We start from the raw sequence: 24,068 nt of genomic DNA on the forward strand, positions 1-24,068 counted from the left end.
GGCTAACATGGGAAATTCCAGAGCCACTGGGGCGGAGCCCGAGAGTCCGATCAGAATAAAAACACCTTAGTTTTCCTATTTAATGCCTAAAGAATCAATGTACCAAATTTCAGCCTCCTAGGTAAATGGGAAGTGGGAGAATTAGTGATGAGTGAGTGTGTCAGTGAGCCAGTGAGTCAGTGAGGGCTTTGCCTTTTATAAGTATAGATGACCGAGTTTCAGTATAGTAGTATACAAGTTAAACAAAATTCTGTTTTTCGTAAATAAAGATTAAAGTCTAAAACGGTAGATTAAGCAAAATAGTTTTGAGACTTCACACACAGACACAGGGTTGATGATTATTAAAATGATCCCTATTTTAAAATTGACTATTGCTTGTACCACATTGTATAGATGGTAAAGAATTCACTTGGTTTAACCATAGCTAAATAGCATTAACAACGTTTACATGGCATAATCCATATAGACCTATAATGTTAAATTAACTACGTAATGAACAATATCTATGAACCTAAATACAGTGCAAACAACACATTGTGTAATGCCAACCATTTCTAATTGTTACGAATCCAAAACAAATGTTCATACATCACATCATCTGAAAAGCCAAACTTACATAGTTTGATTCTAGTAGTATTCCTTTAAGTGAAACTCAGTTCCTATACATTCCCAATAAGTGGCTGTAATAAAGAATTCTATTGTTTTTTAACAAATCGATTACAGTTTATTGTATCAGGAATAACAATTTAAATTTAATCTTGTCCAAGCAAATGCCCTAGCTCTTATCCATACCTTAGGCTAGGATTATACTAGGACGCTGGCGTCCGGGATGCTGGCATCTGAGAGGCTAGCGTCCCACCTCGAGCCGATAAATGACGTGATTTGTGTTGGGATGCTAGCCTCTCGGACTGCCAATTTATTTCAATGTTTAGTCGGTCCCGGGCCTAGGTCTTACCATGCCACCTACGGTAATAGCTTCGAGCGTCCGGTGGCTTTTTTAGCATCCGACGCCAGCCAGCATCCATAGTATAATCGCCCCCATTTGATTTAATGCCCCGCAAGCGTCCCGGACGCTGGCCTCTCGGACGCCAGCGTCCTAGTATAATCCTAGCCTTAATCGAATAACATGCTAGTAACTAATTAATTAATGTAATTTTTTACCTAATCTTTAATTATTCTCTTAAGAAACTATTTCATTTAATGCAAAAGCAATGTAATCAGAATCATTGAGGTAATACCATTCGGAAGATCGAGGATATTTATTAAGTTAATCATTTAATTATAATCTTAAGAGTTGCTATTGACCTTCAGCAATTTTATTAAAAGTAGATTAATCTTCATGAATATGACAAGATGAATAGATTTAGTTTAGATTGATGTAGCCTCTACACTATGTTGAATACAGCGTTGGCGGTGAATGCACGTCACGGTAACTAGCCTTTTATGACAAGACAAGACCCAATCAGCCACACAGGCTTCTGACGTATCTCTAGGTATTTAAGGTTGATGCTTTGAATGGTAATATTGTATATCAGGTCGCTCAACTAGTTACAATGGACAATGTAATCAGTAAGTAATGCAATGCTTTAAACCTGTAAGAACCGGATACTTAAGTTATGTGGAAAGTGCATTGTTTACTTTCATAACATCATAGTTTCATTCATTGCATCGCGGGTAACGGACCAATGAGGTTCAAGGATTGAGAGAGAAGAAGTAAAATTGTATTGATTTGGACTTCAACTAATCACCTGTTCAGGCCAATTTAATTGTTGAGTGGTGCAATTAGTGTTTGGTACAATGTTACGTTGCATCACTGTCAGTGGCAATGAGAAGTTACAAACGAAAACATAACCTCTGTTAGAAGTTATGAGAAGTAATTTGTAGTAATTAAAACGTGGTCGTACGTAAAGTTGTGTATGCAACTCGCGAAGATAGTGTTAACGACCTGAGTAGAAAATTTAAGGTACGAGCCACTATTTGGTCATTTAGCTTCAAATAAACTCTTTTAAAAGATGACGTCTGGTGCAGAAGTAATCATTATACTTTAATTATTGGTCCTAAGACAAAAAGAAGTTATATTGTGGCAAGAATATCAGCTGATTCATTATTTATTATACTTTAAAATAAAAAATCTACATTATAAAATGTGATGAGGTAGGGTTGATATTGTGTACAACTGTTATAAAATTGATAGGGTTGCCTAACTAGTAATTATATTGAGATTAGCAATCTATTGTTAATTTTAATTGGGACTCATTGTTACATTGTTGTTTTGATTGTAGTTAGTTGTTCTTGATTCTGAAAAAATGCACAGTGGAAATAGATGTTGTTCGCAAATTAACTTTATCGACGATTAAACGATATTATCATTATCACGATATTATCACATGATATGATTTCTGTTAAACTGGAACGTGTATTTTTTTATCATGGTTTACCTCAATAAATATAATATTTAGAAATAGCCCAAAACACTCTTGTTTTTTTAGATTGCCCACAGTTAACGATAAGCTGTACGGTTGGTCTAAACGCAGACGTGAAAAATCTAGATTCAAATCTAATATGCTGCGCTAATATCTCTGTGACAGACAGTTGTTCAAAATAACAATGATGTGATGAAAACCATGCTGCAAACAAACTTTTAAAGTTAAGTCGTTTAAACGTCGTAATTAAACGTTTTAACTGATGTTTCGCTTATATTCCACCTATAAAGGGAGCATTCGAGTCGTACATCTTATTCCTAGATATGACACATACAATATTTTAAATAATTTAGTTGACGGGAGGATTTTTTACATCAGTCGAATTTTAAGTATTTTTATAAATAACTTAATTGTACATTAACGAAATGTGAATCGTTAAAATAATTCATAACTCTACCAGATTACTTTCCCTGTGTCTTTCCCAAGTACAATAAATACTATAATATATACCCTAATTCCCAGAGAACATCTTTACACAATTTGAAATACACTTTTAGGAGGATTCTGCTGGGGGCTGACTTTTGAGGTGCTTTTAAATTGTTGTTCCTATAGAATAGACAGTGTTATTTTTGTCAGATGGTTCACACCCAATCTCAGAGGTAAGGTTGGTATTATACATGGTAACAACAGGGCCACTATCATTCTTCCTCGATAGCCTGTCACATTGAGTGGTTATCTTCCGACCTTCACGAAAATTGTGTTCATAAACTTTATCAGAGACTTAATTCAGGTTGATTTTCGGTGTCTAAGCAATGGAAAGTACATCGTCATTCAACTTTTATTTTATTGATTGATTTTAAAGAATATAGGTCCTATGGGTGAGATTTTCTTGGAGCGGATTCTATTTTACAATTCAAGAATCTAAAATACGAACATTATTATAAGCTATCTCATTTTCTCTTCTATGGAATCCTAGTTCTGCATTTTTTTATTACTGGAGATGATCCGAAATTTCGTAACCTAACTGTTAGTTGCATAGTTACTTTTTGTAAATATTTCCAATTAATGTATATTAATTTCCTTCGATTCGCCTAACTTCTTCAACGTATAAGTCAATAAGGTATTGTTTTATAAGTGAGCGGTATTATCATGTACGCACCCTTCACACTGGAGGACAATTAATTGTATTGCATAATCGCAAACTCTGTTAACCTTATGAAGACCAACTCTTTATATATATTTGGTCATTGAACGAATTGTGAATATTTATAGGAATGCACTGTGGATGCGATGCTCCCTGGTGTGGATTAACGTCCGCGCTAGTGAGTAATATGACTATCCGCAGTACTATCCTAATAATTAGACCAATACGTTAATTACGAGGAAAAAAATGTGGTTCGGATTCCACAATAAACTGTAGGTCCCTTAGTTGCCATTAGCTGTATGGGCTATTAATTAACAGCTGTTTCTAAGGAACATGTCGGCCTTAGTCACTAACAAGATTACAAGATCGCGTCACTCATCCTACACTCATCCTTCACTCATATTTGGGTTAAAATACGCGCATAGTGGCGTCCCCATCTTAAATAATTGATAATTGAAACCTGTACCTCTCCGAAGTGCAAGACACTAACATCTTTGCTAACAACACAAAACACCCAACGAATTGTACAACAAACAGTTTGGAATTGAACAACTTTGTCGAATAATCTCCTAACACATATTATATCAACATGCCTGAGCAAGTTTAAAAAAACAATGGAAATGATGAATCTTATGTCAACGTAATGATAAATGACAAATGCAGCCAACGCGTGATCCGCTCACAGCTGGACGTTTACAATTAATCACACTTGTGTTTACTCCTTCCATCTCCAACATGTTATTAATATAAATATTATGTATAGTACACGAAATTTTTTTTAACAAAATTTTATCATAATGAAGTATTGTGTAATTTCCTCCATGGAGTGTAATGTGTAATTAAAATTCGATTTTCAAAATTATCTACAACTATGTAAAATTTAACGGTATATATACGTTCTGCTATTGAAATGTCATAGTGTCGGGACAAGAAATTATCCTCAATCCAAACAAATCTCGAAAATAAACATGCTCATAAGGGGTTTTCATTAATTTACAACCTTAAACAACGATAACTTATTTTATCCTTAAGTGATAGTAATCAAATTATTGGTATTCAAGGCTATTTATTATTTTACCCAACCCACCATGTTAAACTTCCCTATCCCAAGAGTGATGTAAACAGCTTCTTTACTTCACGAATGAAGTAAAGTTACTGTAAAAAACTATTTATTTATAGCCAAATGTGTGTACTTTTTAGATTTGTAATAGAAACACCCTCATTCAATTCAAATATTAATACACCATTTACTGTCAAAGAATATAATGAAAACATAAAGGCTAAATGACTTCAATCATAGTTACATAGCTGCATCTATTATTAGTGAAGTAATGAAACCCATTTAAATAACATTGAATGCTCAACTTAAAAGAATATACCTCTATGGAGCCAACGACGTTCAACGCTAGAAATCAGCTGAGTGCTTGAATTGTATCGTTATGCAAATAATTTTCCTAACGTAGCTTTTGATTGTAAAAGAACTTTACTGTTAGAAGATAAATGAAATGTATAATAAAAAATAGTATACGTAACCCCCTATATATTGTCGGGTCAGGTAAATTATTTTATTTATTTGCTTCTTAATTCATACGTTATGTATCTTACCGTAGATCTTAACTGGCCTAATTGCCCTACCACAACGCCATTTTTGATCATCAGAAACAGGGTCATCATTGGGAGACGGTTTTACCAACTCATTATATGTAGTGATGAGGTAACCCTAAGTCTAGATTTATGCTAGATTTACTATTGTACTTGTCAATTAAAATCACAAGCAACTAATTTTATCTACACACATTTTAATTGGTAGGCCTATCATTATTCGTTTTTGTGTTTCGTGTAAAATGTTTTTATTTATTTATTCTGACCGCACATCAAGTAGAAACTGCCAAAAAATAAATATGTAGCAAGTGTTGGTACTACTTGTTAAAGTTTGTCTGACGAGGTACGTTTAGACGATTTTTTTACCAATAGTTTGTTTAAAGTATTTGTTTATTTATTTCCATGTAACACTATGTGTAAGATTATTTGTTATGTACATGGTACTGATTGGTATCCCACATATTTCACGCATATAATTTTTGTAAATTAGATGATTTTGGCGTTAACAAATAAATAGTGTGCTGCCTTAAGTAGTATATGCACTCGGACCTCTTCAAAGAGTACGAAAAACTACTAGATTCAAATTAATATCTCTGAGAATAGTATTTTTTATAATCAAGTTTACTCGTTGGTGTATTTTTTTATTTATGGAGCACAGCTGCTTTGACGTTTTTACAATCTCGCTATTAATATAATCTGAGTTTTTTCCTTCATTTGGTGTAGATTATTACCAAAGATAGTGAAAGTAAAGAATTTTGTCAATGCAAGATTGACTACAATAAGACCGAGCTGCATAGTTTAATTACAACGGTCTTATACTATTACTTTGTAACATTTCACATGTTATTTTTTTTTACCAGCGATAGGATATCCTCTAGTTATTTTATAATAAGAGGGATTTAAATAATTTTATGACAAATAAAGATAAAATTATATAATAAATTATTTGGGACTCAGGTAATTTAAATGTTTCGGAATTCCTAACAATAGTGGTTTTTACCAAACTTATAAATAGAAAAACACCAACCTGAAAGTAAACTAATTCAAAGAATTTTAATCAGTAAACTCCCTACTGTCAACCCCAGTCTTTCACTAAAGTTTAATCAAGTTTGGATGTGTTTAATTAATTACGATTCAGGGCAGGTAATGTAATGAGATGTAAGTTAGTAAAAACAGAGTTGATTAGTTAGTTGTTAGTTGGATGCGTAGTTAGTTGTTAGTTACATTTTAGTTACTTGAGTTCCTTTTTGAATCCCCTTAACATAGATTTAAAAAATACCATGATTTCATACTTTTAATGAATTTGAGGATTTAATCAATTATTTTAATTTTATCCAACTAATACGTTGTTATTTCATCCTATCCCATTATTTACTTCCTCGAACTAAAAAAAAATACAAATGAATTTACTTCAATCCAAACAAAACTGTATTGGTCCTTTTCCGTTCTCCTAGTGTTTCTAATAAATGGACTTAAAACATATATATATATACTCGTTATACATTGTACTATTTAGTGTATAACTTCAACATCCAGGGATGTAGATATATTAGAACGACCCCCCCCCACGGCCACGGGTGTGTCAGAGTCATACTCCATAGATGTTTGAATGAAAGAAGAGTCCTACACCGGACCCCTTACTTACCTTCATTGATAAAAATACATAAATAAGGATAGGATTAAAAATATAAAAATAAATTGATATAAATAAGGAATCGATCAGCAACTCAATTTGAGGTTGAGGTTGCAGATCAATTCCTCGAATACAATCGATTGGATATTAACTTCCAGAAGGCATTTGTGTTGTAATAATAGTTAAATGTTGGAAATTTCACGTTACAAATCAGAGACACTAAAAGGTGATCAAAAGGTTTAATCCAGCTTCCACTACTGTTAGTAATTGCAGTCAATGTTTAAAGGAAGAGGGGGTGCTTTTGGAAGCCGGAATGTCACTTTTTTCCAGAAGAATACTTGAAAACCACGGCCTATACCTTGACCTGCAAGTCAGGGTATCAAATAACTTTGAAGGACAACATAATTTCCATCTGAAGTGCAATTATGATGCTCAAGTTAGAGGATAACGTACCATAAAGAGACCATGAGGTGCAGAGGAATTTGTTCATTACCTCAGGTCAAAGGATTGGGCGATGAGTAGGCCTGTTTTCTACACAATGGCCATAACACCATAGAGGGTTAAGTCATAAAAACAACTATATGATTAATCAATTTTAATATCGTGTCGTCAATTAAAATTATTAATAATTAATTTAAACATATGTTTGCATACACAACCCTGAATATAAATACTGCAATTTCTTAAAATAGATTAGTTTTAAATTCTACAATATACATTTAAATTTATATTTTGGAGAAAACTGATACGGACAATGTGTTTAAATATGGTTACTCCGCACGTGCCAAAACATGAAATGCTTTATTTAGTTTCGTCTGGAGTTAAAAACGCTGCAAAACACTTGCGTTGTGTAACGTTTTAAATTTATCTTGTTTTGCTTTGTGAATATTTATAGAATTATTTAAACGAATACTTAAGCAAGCTTGTAATAAACATGAATTCGCAGAAAACTTGAAACCCTTAATCCCAAATTTACCCTAAAACTGTAAATGAGCGCTCTTATGTTGTAATTATGAGATTAGATTATTTTAAAATAGTTTGATATTACAAACCATTTTATTTTACAAATTATGTTCTACAGATAAGAAAATAGAAGGATTTCTATGACAAAGATTTATCAAGTAATTATTCTTAGCTTTGGCTCCTTTGCTTAAAACTAAATGTTTACACTTGTAGAACAATGAGATACGGTTTTTAACAAACTGTTGGAATATTACCCATAATAAAAACAAAACAAAACGAACTATGTAATTAAAAGTTCTGTCAGGCCCAACTCTTAAATACTTGGCTATTAATTACCCAAAAAACAAGCAACGTAAGTTGTAATTAACTTAACCTTGCTGTAAACAACGTTATGAGGCTTTAACAAGATCAGAGCATGGATAATTAACTAGTAAGCCCTGATGTCCAATATACGGGGCTGTAAATTGTTTAAAGTGTTATGAAACCTATTTTACCTACGACCGTTTTTTAAAGTAGCCATTTCAGTTCAGTTCTTAGAATTGAAAAGTTTAACTTAACAGCTGTTTACTTTCATATCAGCATAGTTTTTCTCATATAAACATGGGTAACGGACCAATGAGATTCAATAATTGAGAGAAAATAAGTAAAATTAAAATGTTTCAAACGTTAACTAATCAGCTGATCAGTTGACAATTTTAATTGTTGGTCCGTCTTGTTCAATGTTCCTGTTGATACTCGCGTAATTTTAACCTAAGTTGGTGGTTAAAGGAAGGTAGATTAAACTGATTTAAAAATTTCAGTTTTAGTGAAAGTGAAGTTGACGAGATGGAAATGAGAGCACAAACTGTTTGTGCTAATCTTTTGCCACCAAAATCGGAACAAATGTATGAAATTATATACCAGCAATTCATTAAATGGACGAAACAAAATAAGGTTAGATTGTTAAATAAAAATGAGCTTCTGGTTTATTTTGAAAACCTCTTAACCGTTGTTTCACCCAACTCGTTGTGGACGACATATTCGATGCTGAGATCCAACTGTAAATTAACTGTTTCACTATATTGTTCAGTTGTCCAAATAAATATGCAATATTTCCCTAACTGTACCAGATACAATATTTATGGGGAGAATGCTGCTAGAAGAAGCTATTGCCTGCAAAAAAAATAGTAACGTATTATTTAACGAAATTTTACAAACACGTAATTACATGAAATCAGCTGATTATACAATAAGTCGTTGCATCACTTTCAGTGGCAATGACAATCAACGAAAACATAACCTCTCTAAGAAATTATGAGTAATGATTGTTAGTAATTAAAAACCAGATTGTTAGTACTTAAAAAACTGTCGTAGGTAAAGTAGTGTACAAAACTCGCGTTAATAGTCTTTACGACACTCGTAGAAGTTTTTAAGGCACTCGCCAAGGCTCGTGCCTAAATTTTTCTACTCGTGTCGTAAAGACTAACTTAACGCAATCGTTGCGTAAACTACTATTTTTTATTTGTCAAAGATTTATATTGGCAACGTCTAAATTAAGTTAATTTAGTACAACAACGTTTGCAATCAGGCTGCCAAACTAGCTTTTGTTTACAAGACAAGGTCCAATCAGCTGTCCAAGCCTTTGACATTACAACAGAGGTGTTTACGATCATTTGAGAGGGGGGGGGGTCATACAATCAAGGTCAACTCATGGTAGAATTGTTTTTATTTTAGTATACAGAAGAGGCTATGAAATTTAATTGAAGTAATTGAGTTTTGAATATTTAAAGAGTTGACTATATTAGAGGAGGAAAACAGATGTACAGTTTGTGTGTATTGATTAATACTAAAAAACCAATGAAGCTCAAACGGTTGACACGTCACGAGAGCTTAATTATACTTCAATCATTTTGTAATGTACGTGTTATCAGTGTTATCATTTAATAGCTGTCAATGTTTTATAAACTCTCAAAGATAAGACCTAAATCATCTGCTGGAGTTGGTAACACATTTTCACTCGGATTATTTCTAATCTTTAAAACAATGATACTTATTTTTAAATTCTTTTCCCAAATAGCTTATCAAATTTAGATGGGATATCTTGTATTCATTAAACATGTGAATAGTGAATTCCCCTATAATTTATATTTTAATTGCTATTAACAGTTATGCTAGTAGGCATATTTTACTAATCATTAGTTTTTTTACTATATATTTAACAAACAAACACATATCAAGCATACGCCTGGATTTACATCCTTAAGGATTAGTTAAAGGCAGTTTTAAAATAGGACAACTTTTAACTAAACTGTCATCTATTATTCATTCATCAAATTACTACAAATTTAACGACAGTAAACTTTCCCTCACTCTAGCTTGTTTCTCTTTATAACCAAATAATAAAACAAATTGTAACATTTACCCTTAACTATTCGCAGAATTTACGTTAAATAGGGATAGTTCTAAAACAAGTTGGCATTAAAATTAAATTAACAGTGACGAAGCAAATAATATGGATTAAAAATCATCCCTCAATCATAGTTATGTTAAAAAATGAACATATAACAAACATGGGCAATTTAAGGTAATCTATTGCAATATTGTTACTTATTTTAAGTTTCTTTACATCTAAATAATTCCTCTAACCTCAATACATTTCCCTTAAGCTATTTATCCATCAGCTTTAACAAAATCTGTAGCTTGAGAAATTGAGAATCTTCAGGTAATCCATTTAAAGAATTGTTACGTATTTGACATTACCAACAAAGACAACCGCCATGAACTTCGTTCATCAGTGCAACTAACAATCAGTCCACTCCAACAACTACACGTCTATCATGAAACTAGTTCAACATTTGATGGCTCTCTAACAAGACGGATCATGATGGATGGTTGTGGTGATGAACTGACGATACATGGGGTGTTGTCAAAGTGTATTGACATACTTTAACCTCAATGATATTTCTCACCTAGGAGGTAAAAGAAATCATTCTGTCACAGAATGTAAACGAAGACAAGATATTATTCTTCAGTCTTTAAATAAAGCTTAAATGTTACTTTGTATTTCCACTGTAGAGTGATTAAGAGGCCCGGATTACTCTAAAGAGATGTTTACTAGTATAAAAAACAGCCAATCACACACAAAAGTTTAACAATCATGTCCATAAAAAATGATGAAATTGACTGTTTTGTTTTTATTTTCCTTCGAATATTTTGCTTTTAATATAAAATGCGAATTTCTTTTTAAAAGTATCTCTTACTGTTGGATAGTTCGTATTTAATTAATTGCATGGCTTATAATAGTTTTTTAAGATTTGTGTTTTTTATTAGGTTCACCCTCTCAGGCAGAAATATAGTATATTATCATTGCTTTAATTTATTTAGTATACTACTATGTCATCTGTATGAGATATAACACAACTGAGGCGTATCTTAAAGTATGAAAGATGAGTGGGATTCGATATGCCTTGACTATAATCAGTGTTTTTTTCGGCTAAGATAGAGACTTAATAGTCTATGATGCAGGTCTCGTACTATGCATACAGTTCTCTTTTAAAAAGTAGTAGATCTGTATTAGGTAACTTGTACAGCACTGGTACAAAATAACTCAATGACATAATACAGCAAATTATACACAACATTAATTATAATCATATCACATTAAATACACGTTACATGAACCATGTCGATTGACATTCACATATATAAATTAAATAAATAATAACAGCTTGACCTCGCCAAGTAAAAAAATAAAACTTGGCGAGGTCCAATTGATGCATAAAGATAACCAACAAAAGTTTTAAATTTTTTCTTCTTTTTTGTAGGACAAATATACCCAAATCTACTATTTCTAAGGCGGTTTGTGCCAGGCGCTTTGACTTTAAACAAAGTAATAAAGCATACTCAAAAATCTAAATGTTCACTATAGAATCCATCAAGTCTAACACTGTGAAACCTTTTGGGAACAAGTTGGTTTCTAATATTTGTTGACGAAAGTCATGTAACATAATCCAAAACATTGAATTAGCCTTTTGTATTACGTTTAAACCCCTAAATTAAGCGTAACTGAATATTTTATAATGGTTCGTTATATTGATGGAGTGAAAACAAAATGCATCACAGCAACACAGAGCTTCTGTTGACATAATTAATTGTCCCACAGCACTCTCAATCAGTCACTGCTTTCATTGAATATTTTCATTAATCAATTTGGAATTTATTTTATTTATATCAAGAGAATCTGCAATATGATATTGAACATATATTGAAAATATATATTATGTGCGACATTGCATATTCAACATATATTAATTTAATTTGGAAAATATTTATTAAGATGCTGCACAAAAAACACTCTTCCAAGATTCTACAAATTATTAAAGTTGATATGTTTTTTAGTTAATCTAATGACATATAATTATTGCTTTACTCATTATTAAATCCGAATTGTAGTGATTATTTATTTTTATGGATCTCTTGTTAAATGTTTAATTACTTGGGACACACCTTTTGTAGTATTAAAGTCAAAAAATAAATAAAAACATTGTCTAACAAAGAGGTAAACTATTAATTCTGGTACTCAATTACATCCCCAAGCTCGGCTTTGCATGGTTCGTAAAATACTATTGTGAAATGAAAATGCCAGGTGTGTTTCATGTTGATAAAACTAGGTCACTATGTTGTTGCATTGAACATACATAAACCTTTTGACGTATCACAATACAACGATAACTTTAAATTACATTGATATCAGATAATGGTTCTAAAATTTGCAAAATTAACAAAACGGCCAAAGAAACAGTTGTTCTTACGTTGTATTTTGAATCCTTAACCTCAATCTTTACATATATTTAAGTTACCGTTTAATGTTCAAAAGCGTAGTCCTTCAATAAAGTTAACAAGGAAAAAAGGTAAAACTTTTGCATTCAAATAGAAATCTTATATTGAAATGTTGTGACGAAAATTAGGCTGTATGATGTTTTTCTAATTGTATAGTTTATTTTGCTAAACAGTATCGAGTTTTATTACAGTTATTTTACCATGTATTTATATTTATTATTATATAATATTTGACCATGTATTACTTGACTGCAGGTACTTTTCATGCTTATTTGTTTCTATAACAACCCAAAAACTTAGTCTATGAAAAATCAAAAAAAGGTTGAGGTGATAAAATGTAGATGTAAGGGATAACATTTAGCAGGTGTTCTGCTGTCACAATGCATAAAGGAAACAATAGCAGACACTAAGATAAATTGTTGTTTGGTTCAGAGCAAGTATCTCCGTTTTCCACAATTTGTTTCCTTTATCTAAGATATCACGTTGCTTCTTTGTTTGGAAATGCAATTAATTTTTTATAAAAGTGTTCCCATTTTGGAAGACGTTTCCTAGAAGATACTTATTGTTTCCAAAAGGTGGTTGTTATTATAGTAAACAATACAATAAGGTTCATTTTTTTTTCAAAGAGTTTCCCAATTTCAACACCTTTATATATTTCAAGAAAACATAAAAAACGGTTTTAACCCTTGTTTAACGTTTCTTTGAAAACCAGATAAACAAGCTTACGTGGAAATTATTACTAACTATAGACTACGAAATTATTACAAAAAAATTGGAGTGGGTTGAAATTAGCAATAGTTTTCTGCTGAATATTTATACCTACCTAAAAGTGTATTAAAAGAGTTACGGAAAGAAAATAAAATAAATAAATGTCTGTAACACTTAAAAACATATATTTACGCTTATACTGTTACTCAAAAGACGGTAAATATACGAAAATTTATTTAATTTCCGTAAATTTAATGACACGTAGGTCTACAATGCTGATCAAGAAGTTATTTAAAAGAGTTGTATGCGAACGCCAGTATCTTATTACAGCCTTTGTTGAAAGCTGCATTGTTCTCTCATCCGAAGTAAAATTAATTAACGAGCTATGTGTATATTATTACAAGATATATTACTACAGATGCTATTATGTATGTGATTGCAGTGGGGTTATAGTTGTTTATACTAATTTATACATCCGCTAAAGCACAATTTTATCAACACTTAAACGTAAATATTGATTATGTGATAAAAAAAAATTTGGGAAGACATATAATAGTAATCCTCAGTAATATAACCATTATATCACTGTCTATTGCAACAACTTTACCATTCGAAGATTGTAATTTAAATACTTTTAGGCCAGTTAAACTCCACTTTGAAATGGAACATGTTTTACACGTAATATAAAAAAAACTTGTTTGTTGAATGTATCATTTGAGAGTTGAACTATACAAATCAAACATCTTGTGTCAGACATGATGACAAACGACAAATTCACACGAGTACCACACATTGAGGTAATTTAAATTAACTATACACCCTCGTGCTTACCCCAAAGCGTGTTGAGTGTTCATTAAGCAGAAATGTCTAATCTTCCGATTAAATTACATTACAGAGTACGTCTATCAGTTGACAGCTGAAATATTGATTACTTAAAGGTCTTCTGTGTCAACTGTAGCATTGCGACTGTAACTTAAAGAAGCTTTTAGTGGATAATTGCACAATAATTTGTTTGTATCCTTGCATAACCCAATATTCTTAGAATAACTATAAAGAGCTAAGAATCATAATAAAACATAAGTCAATATTTGTATGCATTAGTAAGAATTAAATGTTAATTAGATAATTGGTGTAGCAATTTGAAATGTGTTCATATGGATGGTTACCTGAAAAACATAGCTCGTCAACAAATACAAAAATATTCCATAAAATATAAAACTTTTGTGAGTTAATTTGTGAGTTAACTATGAGTGATTTCAGATAAATTAAGCGTGAGCACTTCTTGTAGTATTTTAAAATGAAATAAAAAAGGCAGAACGCGTGTGTGTATGGAACAATCAACTGAAGTCGTCAACAGAGCTAATGGGTGTGAAACAGTCACATACGTTTCTGTTGGTACTACGCCGTTGCGTTAATGTTGTGTAAGCCTTCTCTACTGCATTTTTTCTTAAGTTGTCACCTTGTTTATGAGTATTATTTGTTAGACTAACACTAACAAGTCCACTCCAAACTTAGATTTATGAGCAAACTAGCAGAGTACCCGTCCTTCGTACGGGGTTGGCATATAGTAAAATGCTTATTGCAGTTATACTCCAACTTAGCGTTTGCAATGGGGGAGAATACAGTTTGATAAAATTTGCTTCTTTCAATTTTTCATGCAATTAAAAACATGAACATAACTGTAAACAATCCTACTTTGACAGTTCTCCATTGCCTATCACAGTTTTTTGTTGCTGCCTGGTTCAAATTAGGTGATTTCATAAATGCAAAAAATAATAGTGCTGCACCCTGTTGGTAAATCTTATAACTTTTTAATACTTTTGCATATCATAGAACCAACTTTTTTAGTTGAAACAGCTGACTAAATTCTTTAATTCCCTTTAAATATGAATACTCATAAAGTTAACATGGGAAACTACAGAGCCACTGGGGCGGAGCCCGAAAGGATTTTTGAGATAAGAATATGCCTATATGTTAATCGGGAATATGAGCTATAATCATGCCAAATTTCAGCCCAATCCGTCCAGTGGTTAAAGCGTGATTGACCTTCAAACAAACAAACAAACAAACACACAAACTTTCACATTTATAATATTAGTAAGATAAATTTTAACGAATTCATTCCGAAGGTTGGAACTCCTAAAGGTTCCCGCATTCTGCCTTGTGGCCCTTAGGGTACTGGGTGTGAGTCCCTGTCTGTTCTTAATTGTTTGGGTCCGTGCATTATAAATTTATTTTTCGCAAAAACGTCGTCATTTTGAAACTTTTGGTATATATTAAATTAAAGTAACTTGCAAACGTTAAAGAAATAAACGAACTTATAATCAGACAATCTAACATATATCATCCGAACCACAAAATTAAATGGAATACTAATAAAAAGTTAATCAAACTATTGACTTTCTAATCAATACCAATTGTTGACAAAGTTCCGTTTAATAAAACAGAGTGCCCCAAGCGGAATATTGTAAACAATAACGTCACATTTGCCCCAAGATGGAGATAAGGTTTGCAATATGTTCAAGCCACATTCCGGGTCAAAACAGCACCAATATATCTCGTCCTTTTGGTCAGTATATCTTGCTTTGTTGTGCTGTGGCACTGCTACCAACGTTTCTGTAGTAATTTCAAATTCATCGTGCTGCTCCTGCCATCCATATGGGCCCTATTACTAAAAGTCATTATAATACAGATATAGACAGCATTTTGACAGTAACTTAATTTGTATGTAGATCATACATTTTTGTCCTAGGACGATAGGAGGAGTCCAGTATTGTTTTTCTCATTTTAGGCTAGACCTAGGGGTTGCAGCGTTATCACTTTGATCAAATCCATTGTTATTTTGGCAGTATTCGAGCCTGGGACCTCAGGCACCGAATTCCAGCACTCTACTAATAGATCAGCTCGATCCATAGTAGATCAGACGTTCTATCAGAATGATCATTCTGATAGAACGTCGATCATACATATGATCCTCGGTCGGAATGTCTACCTGGCATCTAAAAGGTCAATGATAATGCCAGCTAAAGAAAATTATATTAAATAAATAAACACAACTCATATTGCTCTATTCTACATTCATCCCAAATTCAAAATTTGGTTAAACTACTCCCATACCTCATTTAATTGGCAATTTTTAGAAGGTAAATGTTAAAGCAACTGGAAAGCTTCGTTGTTCACAGGCAAAACAAAGCATTAGAGCATCTTATGTCAACTCAGAGATGAATAATTGAGGAGGCTGGCCCCCTGAGGATGAGGGTGTATTAATCATTCAGCTCCGAGGTGTAGGAGACATTCCTTATGTGTACAACTGCTTCACATCTCTCACACCAATAAGTGTGTTTAACTTTAAATGTATTCCCATAGGTTAGGTGATTTTCAATGTTCTTGAAGAGAAATTTTGAACCGGATTTGTATCGCTAAATTTGTAGAGTTTAGTCATGAGACTAGAATGTATACTAGAGAGAACTATTAGGACTTAGAATACGAGGAGGGGTAAAGTAATAATGCAGTTACTGAAGAGTAATACAAAGTAATTGAATTTTGCGTTTAGATTCCTGGATGTAATTTAAGTTTGTATTTAGATATGTGGCACAACGCCAACTACCTAAATGGAAACAACCAGATGCTTAAGAAAAGTAATTGAGTCTAGTAGCTTAGATCTATTATAAATTGCGGTTAAAATCCAAAAATAAAAACCATTACGGCAGTAGTATTAGAGTTAGGAAAATGTGCACTGGCTAATAATATTTTAAACTTTCTTAGCTATTTTAAATTAGTTTTAGAAATCTATTCATTTTAGGAATTTAAAATTCTTAAATTTTTAAGATAAATAGATTTTTTTATATTAAAATAGTAAAATCTTGTGGCCATCTGAAATTTAAATGTTTCACAATAACAAAAAAGTCTTCCATAAGGTTAGCCTATCTATTTTTTATCAAATTGAAACGATGTACACATTGGTTTTTGCATTTGTTTTTATTGCCTTTGAAAGTCATTTTTAAGGAAATTCATCACAATAAAACATTAGAATATGATTTTCATTATCACAAGCGTATGAACTATTATATCAGAATTTGATATAACTCTTCATCTACAATGCAACGCTTAATTGGAAATGTATATCTCTTATTCAATGTCAAGTTTAATACCGTGTAATGCAACTGGAAGGGATATTAATCTAAGTCTTAATCCGTCAGCTCGTTTTAGTTGATGCCTTTTAATATTTTATGATGCTGTCTACCAATCTGTTCTCTTAATATGTAAAACGATTTGAAGCTATTGTATTGAATTTTCTATACGAGGAATAAGATTTTCATCTTAGCGTTATCAATTTCATATTTTTTAAAGTATTTTATTTAGGTAATATTGACAATACTGTTTTATATATTTAAAACATTGCTTAGCGAACAACTAATTTGGTTTCTTTTCAGTTCATGCTCCAAGCTTCATGTGATCATTTTAAATGTTTGTAGAAAGTATTCTGGAGGAACTAACCGGTGATACAAAAAATAAACTCAGTTTTTGATATTAGGTACTTTTTAAAACATAATTTTAAGGCTCATTTGTTGATCAAGCATTATTCATAAATTTAGTTTCATTTGACAATAACATACATGTTATCTCGCTTTAGACTAGGTCTATTCTTTTACCTTGATCTTGTGTTCCTCGTTTCAATCCGAAAAACCATTTATCCACTCAAAATTTTCAAAACAAAGTATACAATTAGTGGAATGGAAAATAGGTTTGATGAACACCATAATTTATTATAGCTATAACCTAGTGTTAATGTTTAGGATAGCTGGGACATTGCTGTTTAATGTAAGTTCAGTAACATGAAAAATAGATAGCAATAAAGTTACAATTTATTAGATTGCTGTGGTGGAGGAAAGCCCTGCTGGGAATCAGATGACCAACCATAAGTCAAGCATCTCTGTTAGATTCGCTTCTTGTTCCTAGTGCAAAGTAATAGTCAGGGTCCTAAATAGAGAATATACAATAAAGATTAAAACATTATTCATTTCTTGTAATTGATTTATCGAATGAAGTGTCAATATGAAGGGGAGAGATATTCCTACATAAATGATTTGGCATTCAATACTCTCTAAATAAAGTAAGTCATTAAGAAACTTAAAACTGCAGCTCACAACATAGTATATTTTTACAAGGTTCATAGTTAATTCGTCATAACTATTTTGGACACAATGTTTGTCGATGAATGTACAACTATTTCAGTATACAATTCAGTGATTTTCAACAAGGGAGTTTGTTTTCAAAACAACTAATCTCAGATTATGGCTTGTTTAATAATCTCGTTCAGACAGTTTTCATTTCGCCTTCGAAACACGTAGATCCTGTAACTTAAAAAATATATAGGCTAGGCTACTTTGATTTTAAGTTTCTAAATTTACATTTCCTAACATTGTTTGTTTTCCTGTTTCCTAATGGTATTCCTAGTAAACGTTGTAGTCTTAAGTCATGCAGAATGTATAATTGTGCTACAGGCAATGAAAGATCTTACTTCACTATTTCTTTGGTCAAATATCGTAACAGTTTTTTTTTCATAAGCAATTTAAACTTTTTATGATAACAATTTTTACAATGTACAATTTTACAATATACCTTTAAGCAAATTCACGTACAATAAAACATAATGTAATTGAAAAATATTATAACACGATATAATATTATAAAACTATAGTAGTATGAACTTACTTCACAAATAAGATAGTAAAAAAATGCATAGTAATGCATCTGAATTAATCTGTGATATCCAAATATATACACTGTTCTTTGAAATCACATCGTTACTAAAGTAAAATGAGATACCGCTCCACACTGTTTTGTTAGGTCCACTGTCTCCGTCGTGTTAAAATAAATATTTGGTTTCCATTATTTTATAATTAGTTTCTCTTGAAGTCTCTTATGTTTAACAAAGTTTTGAATATGATGGAACTCTTTTTTTTCAGGAAAGTCAACAGACTATGGGAAGAGGTTTTAAAATGTGTTTGTTCTACCTCAATTGTAATTGTCTAGTTATTTTTCATGAGACTTGTTGAATATTAAAAATCGCGTTCCTTCAAATTATATACTATATATATTGTACTTCAAGGAACGGAATAAAAATATTAATAATGCAAGCGATATTAAAAAACATCTAATGTTTAAACAGTTTTTGAATCCAATGAAAATATTTTTAAAAGAGTACACGACATCAATTGGTAAACAATGCAAGGAGAAGAAGGTGCTAGTCAATCATATTTAGTGATTTGATTAGGCAAATGGGCGCTGGTTTAGTTAATATTATCACTTACTAGTATCTTTCATCAACGTGATTTTTAATAATAATAAAATCTCAATAAAAGGTTCAAGTGCTTTTGTAAACGTCTACTTTAAACTCAATTAATTATTTCATGATATTTTTATGGACAACAAATTTATATTTAATTTTTAATATTTTAATAGTAAAAATAATACCAACCAATGATTAACATTTATAACTGGAAAAATAACTGGCCGATTGAAAATACCAGGTTTTTTTTAAAACTGAGCTTTTGATATTAATAGAAGGTATCCTGAAGACCTGAGTTCAGGATTTCAGATATCCTGCTGTGACCCAGTGGTTCGTAGCCCACTTTCAGTTGCTAGTTTCTCTTATCTAGAAAAAATATATTTTTCTCATGGGAGGAGAACATTATTTTCATTTGAAGGAAAAGTAAATGAGGATCTCCGTCCACTAAAAGGCAAACTACATTTTAATTTTGGGTAGTTGTGACTATATACATATGCCTTTTGATTATTCTGTAGTGAGTACATCTTCTGCCAATAATAATACCATGACAGTACTTTAAATTTGACCATAGGTCAAACAAATTTCGACTAAACAAAATTATCCAATAGCTTGACTACATATAAAGTAAACGATATCTCGGTTTAAAATTGAAACTGATAAGTTATGTTGTCTGTTTCAGTGTCTGACTTCACACAAGAGCTATCGCAGATGTATGAACAACACGCGGAAGAACTGCAGCTATTGGTCGCTAACTTTAGGAAGAAAAACGCAGAACTTAGGAAAGAACGGTGAGTAGAGGTGACAATTATCAGGGTTGTAATCACCCTAAAACTGCCAAAACCAAGGTTAGGAGATTAAACAAACTCAAAATTAAGGTTAAATTGCATATGATTATTGCAGCCTGGAAATGTCGGTTAACTTTATATCTTTATTTTTGTTTATTTCTTTTAAATGTATTTTCGCTGTAAGTTGTTTTGCCAATGGTAAATAAAAAATGTAAAAAAATTGTGTCAGTACTGTATTAATCACTCTGAAAAATAAAAGTTTACTCGAACTAAATTATTTAACATACCGCAAATTTAATTTGACTTGCTTTAGGATATAAAAAAAACTGAAAATGAATGTTATCTTGTATCAGGATATTAACAATCTGACATGAAGGTAAACTTGTATAAGAATATTAACATCCTGAAAATGAAAGTTAACTTGTTTGAGGATACTAACACCCAGCAAATGAATGTTAACTTGTATCAGAATATTTACACCCAGCAAATGAAAATTAACTTGTATCAGAATATTAACACCCAGCAAATGAAAGTTAACTTGTATCAGAATATAAACATCCTGAAAAGGAAGGCTATCTTGTAACAGGATATTAACAATCTGAAAAGGAAGGTAAACTTGTATCAGAATATTAACATCTTGAAAACAGAGGTTAACTTGTGTCAGGACAGTAACACCCTGAAAATGGAGGCTAACTTGTACCAGGATATTAACAATCTGAATATAAAAGTAAACTTTTATCAGAATATTAACATCCTGAAAATTAAGGTTAGCTTGTATCAGGATACTAACACCCAGAAAATAAAGGTTTGACTTACATCAGTATATTAATCCCCCTGAACATGTTGGTTATCTTTCATTGGGATTTTAAGCACATTAAAAAGATGTTTTGACTTATGTCAGGATTATTAAACACTTAAGAAGTCTTGGTAAGCTTAAATGCAAACACACAAATCGTTCATCTGAGGATATTAGTTTGGTGCTATCTAAGATGTTAAGAAAATATATTTACTATTGTATTAATATGAGAATGATTTTACATTATAATATATAGGTTTGTGAACAACAATTTAATCCCAAGGTGATAGTGCAGATATATATAACAGAGCACAATAAAATCTAGTGATACTTTAGGCTACAGGTTGGTTAGTCATCTACATAAAAATACCAATATCCATGTGACGGCACATGCTTTTTCAAGTCGAATACCAACATTTATCTGTAAAGCCCTATTTACTCGTGAAACTACATATTTTTTCTACATTTTCAACTTTTTTTTATCTTATTGTTCATATTAATTTTCCTTGGCAGTCCGGCCTGTCCCAGTTCACTATTTCACACCTGGGAGACCCTGCTACAAGAGGTGGAGGTAGACTCCCAGGCTCACAGCGACATCGCCTCTGTGTTCGGCCGTCAGGTTTCTCGACCCCTCCTAGAGCGATCCTTCCACCGCAAGGTCCAGGCGAGGAAGGTCTTCGCCCACCGGGAGTCGTTTGAGCTTGTAGTCAACAAAGCTGAAGAGAAACTAGCCAAGGTAAACTTATCATGAGATCAGTTTAGATATTGGCGAGTGTTGTTGTGACTCTATCGATACGGGGCTATATAGCCCTGCTATCGATATATGGTCACGTATATTATATACATTTACAGTTTGAGTTTAGATGCATCAAAAGTGTCGAGAGGCGCATTTTATAATATTCATAAACTTATATTATTCTTAATTTTATAATATTCATTCAGCACTAAATTGTAAAACATTTTCTGTCACATAAGAGAAACTAATGAGGAGGGCTGCTGATTCATTGGTGCAATCCAGTTATGGGTTTAAAGTATACAGATATTCTTTCGAAATGATCCGGTTCAAATGTTACGCTAATAACAACCATCAATGAATATTATTTTGTAAGTAAAAATCTAGCTACTTACCAGAACTTATGAAATAAAAATTAAGGCCATAAAATGAGTAATTTAATCTACCTAAAGGACTTCATAGAGGCCTTTTGAATAGGATGGATAACATTTTCTAATGCAATTGTAAGTGCATTCAAAATGTAAATAAGCCATTTAAATTGTAATACAAAATAAGACGTATAGTTCTTAATATCATTGGATTTGTTATATCACTGGATAGTCAAAGTAATATAATTTATATTTTAAATGGTGAGCACAAACACTTAGGTAATACCTTGTTTTGTTGCTTTAGTGATAGTTAAGTTTATTCTGAGAGGATTAGTTTTCAATTATGTTGAATCGTTGAACATCGTCAACTTGATAACTTTTGCAACAAATTTCTCAAGTTATTATAAAGTCAAAGCTACATCCTGTTCTACTTAAGACTTTGGCGGAAATATTATCTGGATTAACAGTAGAAAAAGGTGACTTTGAACAGCCCTCGAATGGGTTATACTTAAAATTTTGTTTCTACTGTAATATTATATTTTTCTTATTCTTTAAAAACCTTCAAAAGTGTGAATATGATAAATGTTATTCATAATTTAAGAAACCACAAATTGGGTTATTGAAATTTACATAGAAAGATAACGCAAAATTGTAATCCTATGTATACGATTTTGCCAAAAATTTGAGTTGTAGAGTCCAGAGAAATTCTATTCCATTGTGTACAACCACAACATCCCTACCTTGGCCACAACTACTCAACCTTAACCATAACTGATTCTATTTAAAACCACGCTCAATCCACATCCGCCATCCCTTGCTATTTCACATTGTAAATATGTACAGTTTAATTTCTCTGTATATTTGAGGTTTTATGTTTAATTTTCAATGCTACACTGTTTATTTTCTTTTTTTTAGTGTTAAAATATTGATTGCGTGGATAATAGTTTAAACGTATTCTCGCTTTAAACATTTAAAATGTTATTTATATAAATCTCATGCCTATACCTTAACTACTTAATGTTGATGTTTGAAAAACAAAGCTTTGTACTTATTTCACCTAAGTCTTCATGTCAGTGCTAAATATAAGTAGTAAATCTTTAAATTGATATATATATATATATATATATATATATGTTATTCATTATCGAATTGTCAATTTGTAAGTTTTAAGTTGTTTAAGGTTCTTTAAACCTAGTGTTTTGTTCAAACATGAGATCGACTGGCTTACTGAACTTAAATTATAAATTAAAATTATAAACTGTTTTCATATACTATACAGTTTTTTTTTTACTTCTTCAATAAATAACAACAAAATGGTAAATACCTTTAGAAAGCAAAATAAGAAAAATCATAAAATGTATTTTGGTAGTATTACCAATATATTCTTGGAGATGTAAACAATATTACATACCTTTGTGCCAATGATTAAGAGCATAACAAATATTTCTCCTAGTTTCTTCATAACACTTTTTAACCGCATTCTACTTCGATTGATTGTGAATTATTAGGATAAATAAGAATTTGCCCAATAATAAATTCAAACGCATGTATTTTGTTTTGAACTTTTAAGAAATGTTTGTAAATATTGAAAATAAATTGATTAAATATTTAAAGTACTGTACTACATCTATCATACCAATATCTTACCAAAAATGGTCTTCAACTCCAATTGTTTATCATTCTTAATTTTACAGAAAATTAGAATATCATCCTTTATTAATTTATAGTTATAATTGGCTCATTTGACGTTAAAAATTGTTTGAATCGTTGAATACGAGTAAGCATAAACGGATCCTTGTAGCA

General features: G+C 31.5%; 1 protein-coding gene across 1 annotated transcript in view; it reads left to right on the forward strand.

The window, feature by feature from the left end:
• LOC128995144 (uncharacterized) overlaps nucleotides 1-24,068 on the forward strand; it is a 298,362-nt gene that overhangs the window by 217,398 nt on the left and 56,896 nt on the right. The window contains exons 4-5 of the mRNA XM_054420057.1: nucleotides 20,263-20,371; nucleotides 21,678-21,900. Of these exons, the coding sequence (XP_054276032.1) occupies nucleotides 20,263-20,371; nucleotides 21,678-21,900 (332 nt within the window). The remainder of the gene's footprint in view (nucleotides 1-20,262; nucleotides 20,372-21,677; nucleotides 21,901-24,068) is intronic.

Source organism: Macrosteles quadrilineatus, unplaced genomic scaffold (genome assembly GCF_028750875.1).
Source record: "Macrosteles quadrilineatus isolate MER2022 unplaced genomic scaffold, UCM_ALF_1.0 Scaffold_5__1_contigs__length_97177068, whole genome shotgun sequence".
Taxonomy (NCBI): domain Eukaryota; kingdom Metazoa; phylum Arthropoda; class Insecta; order Hemiptera; family Cicadellidae; genus Macrosteles; species Macrosteles quadrilineatus.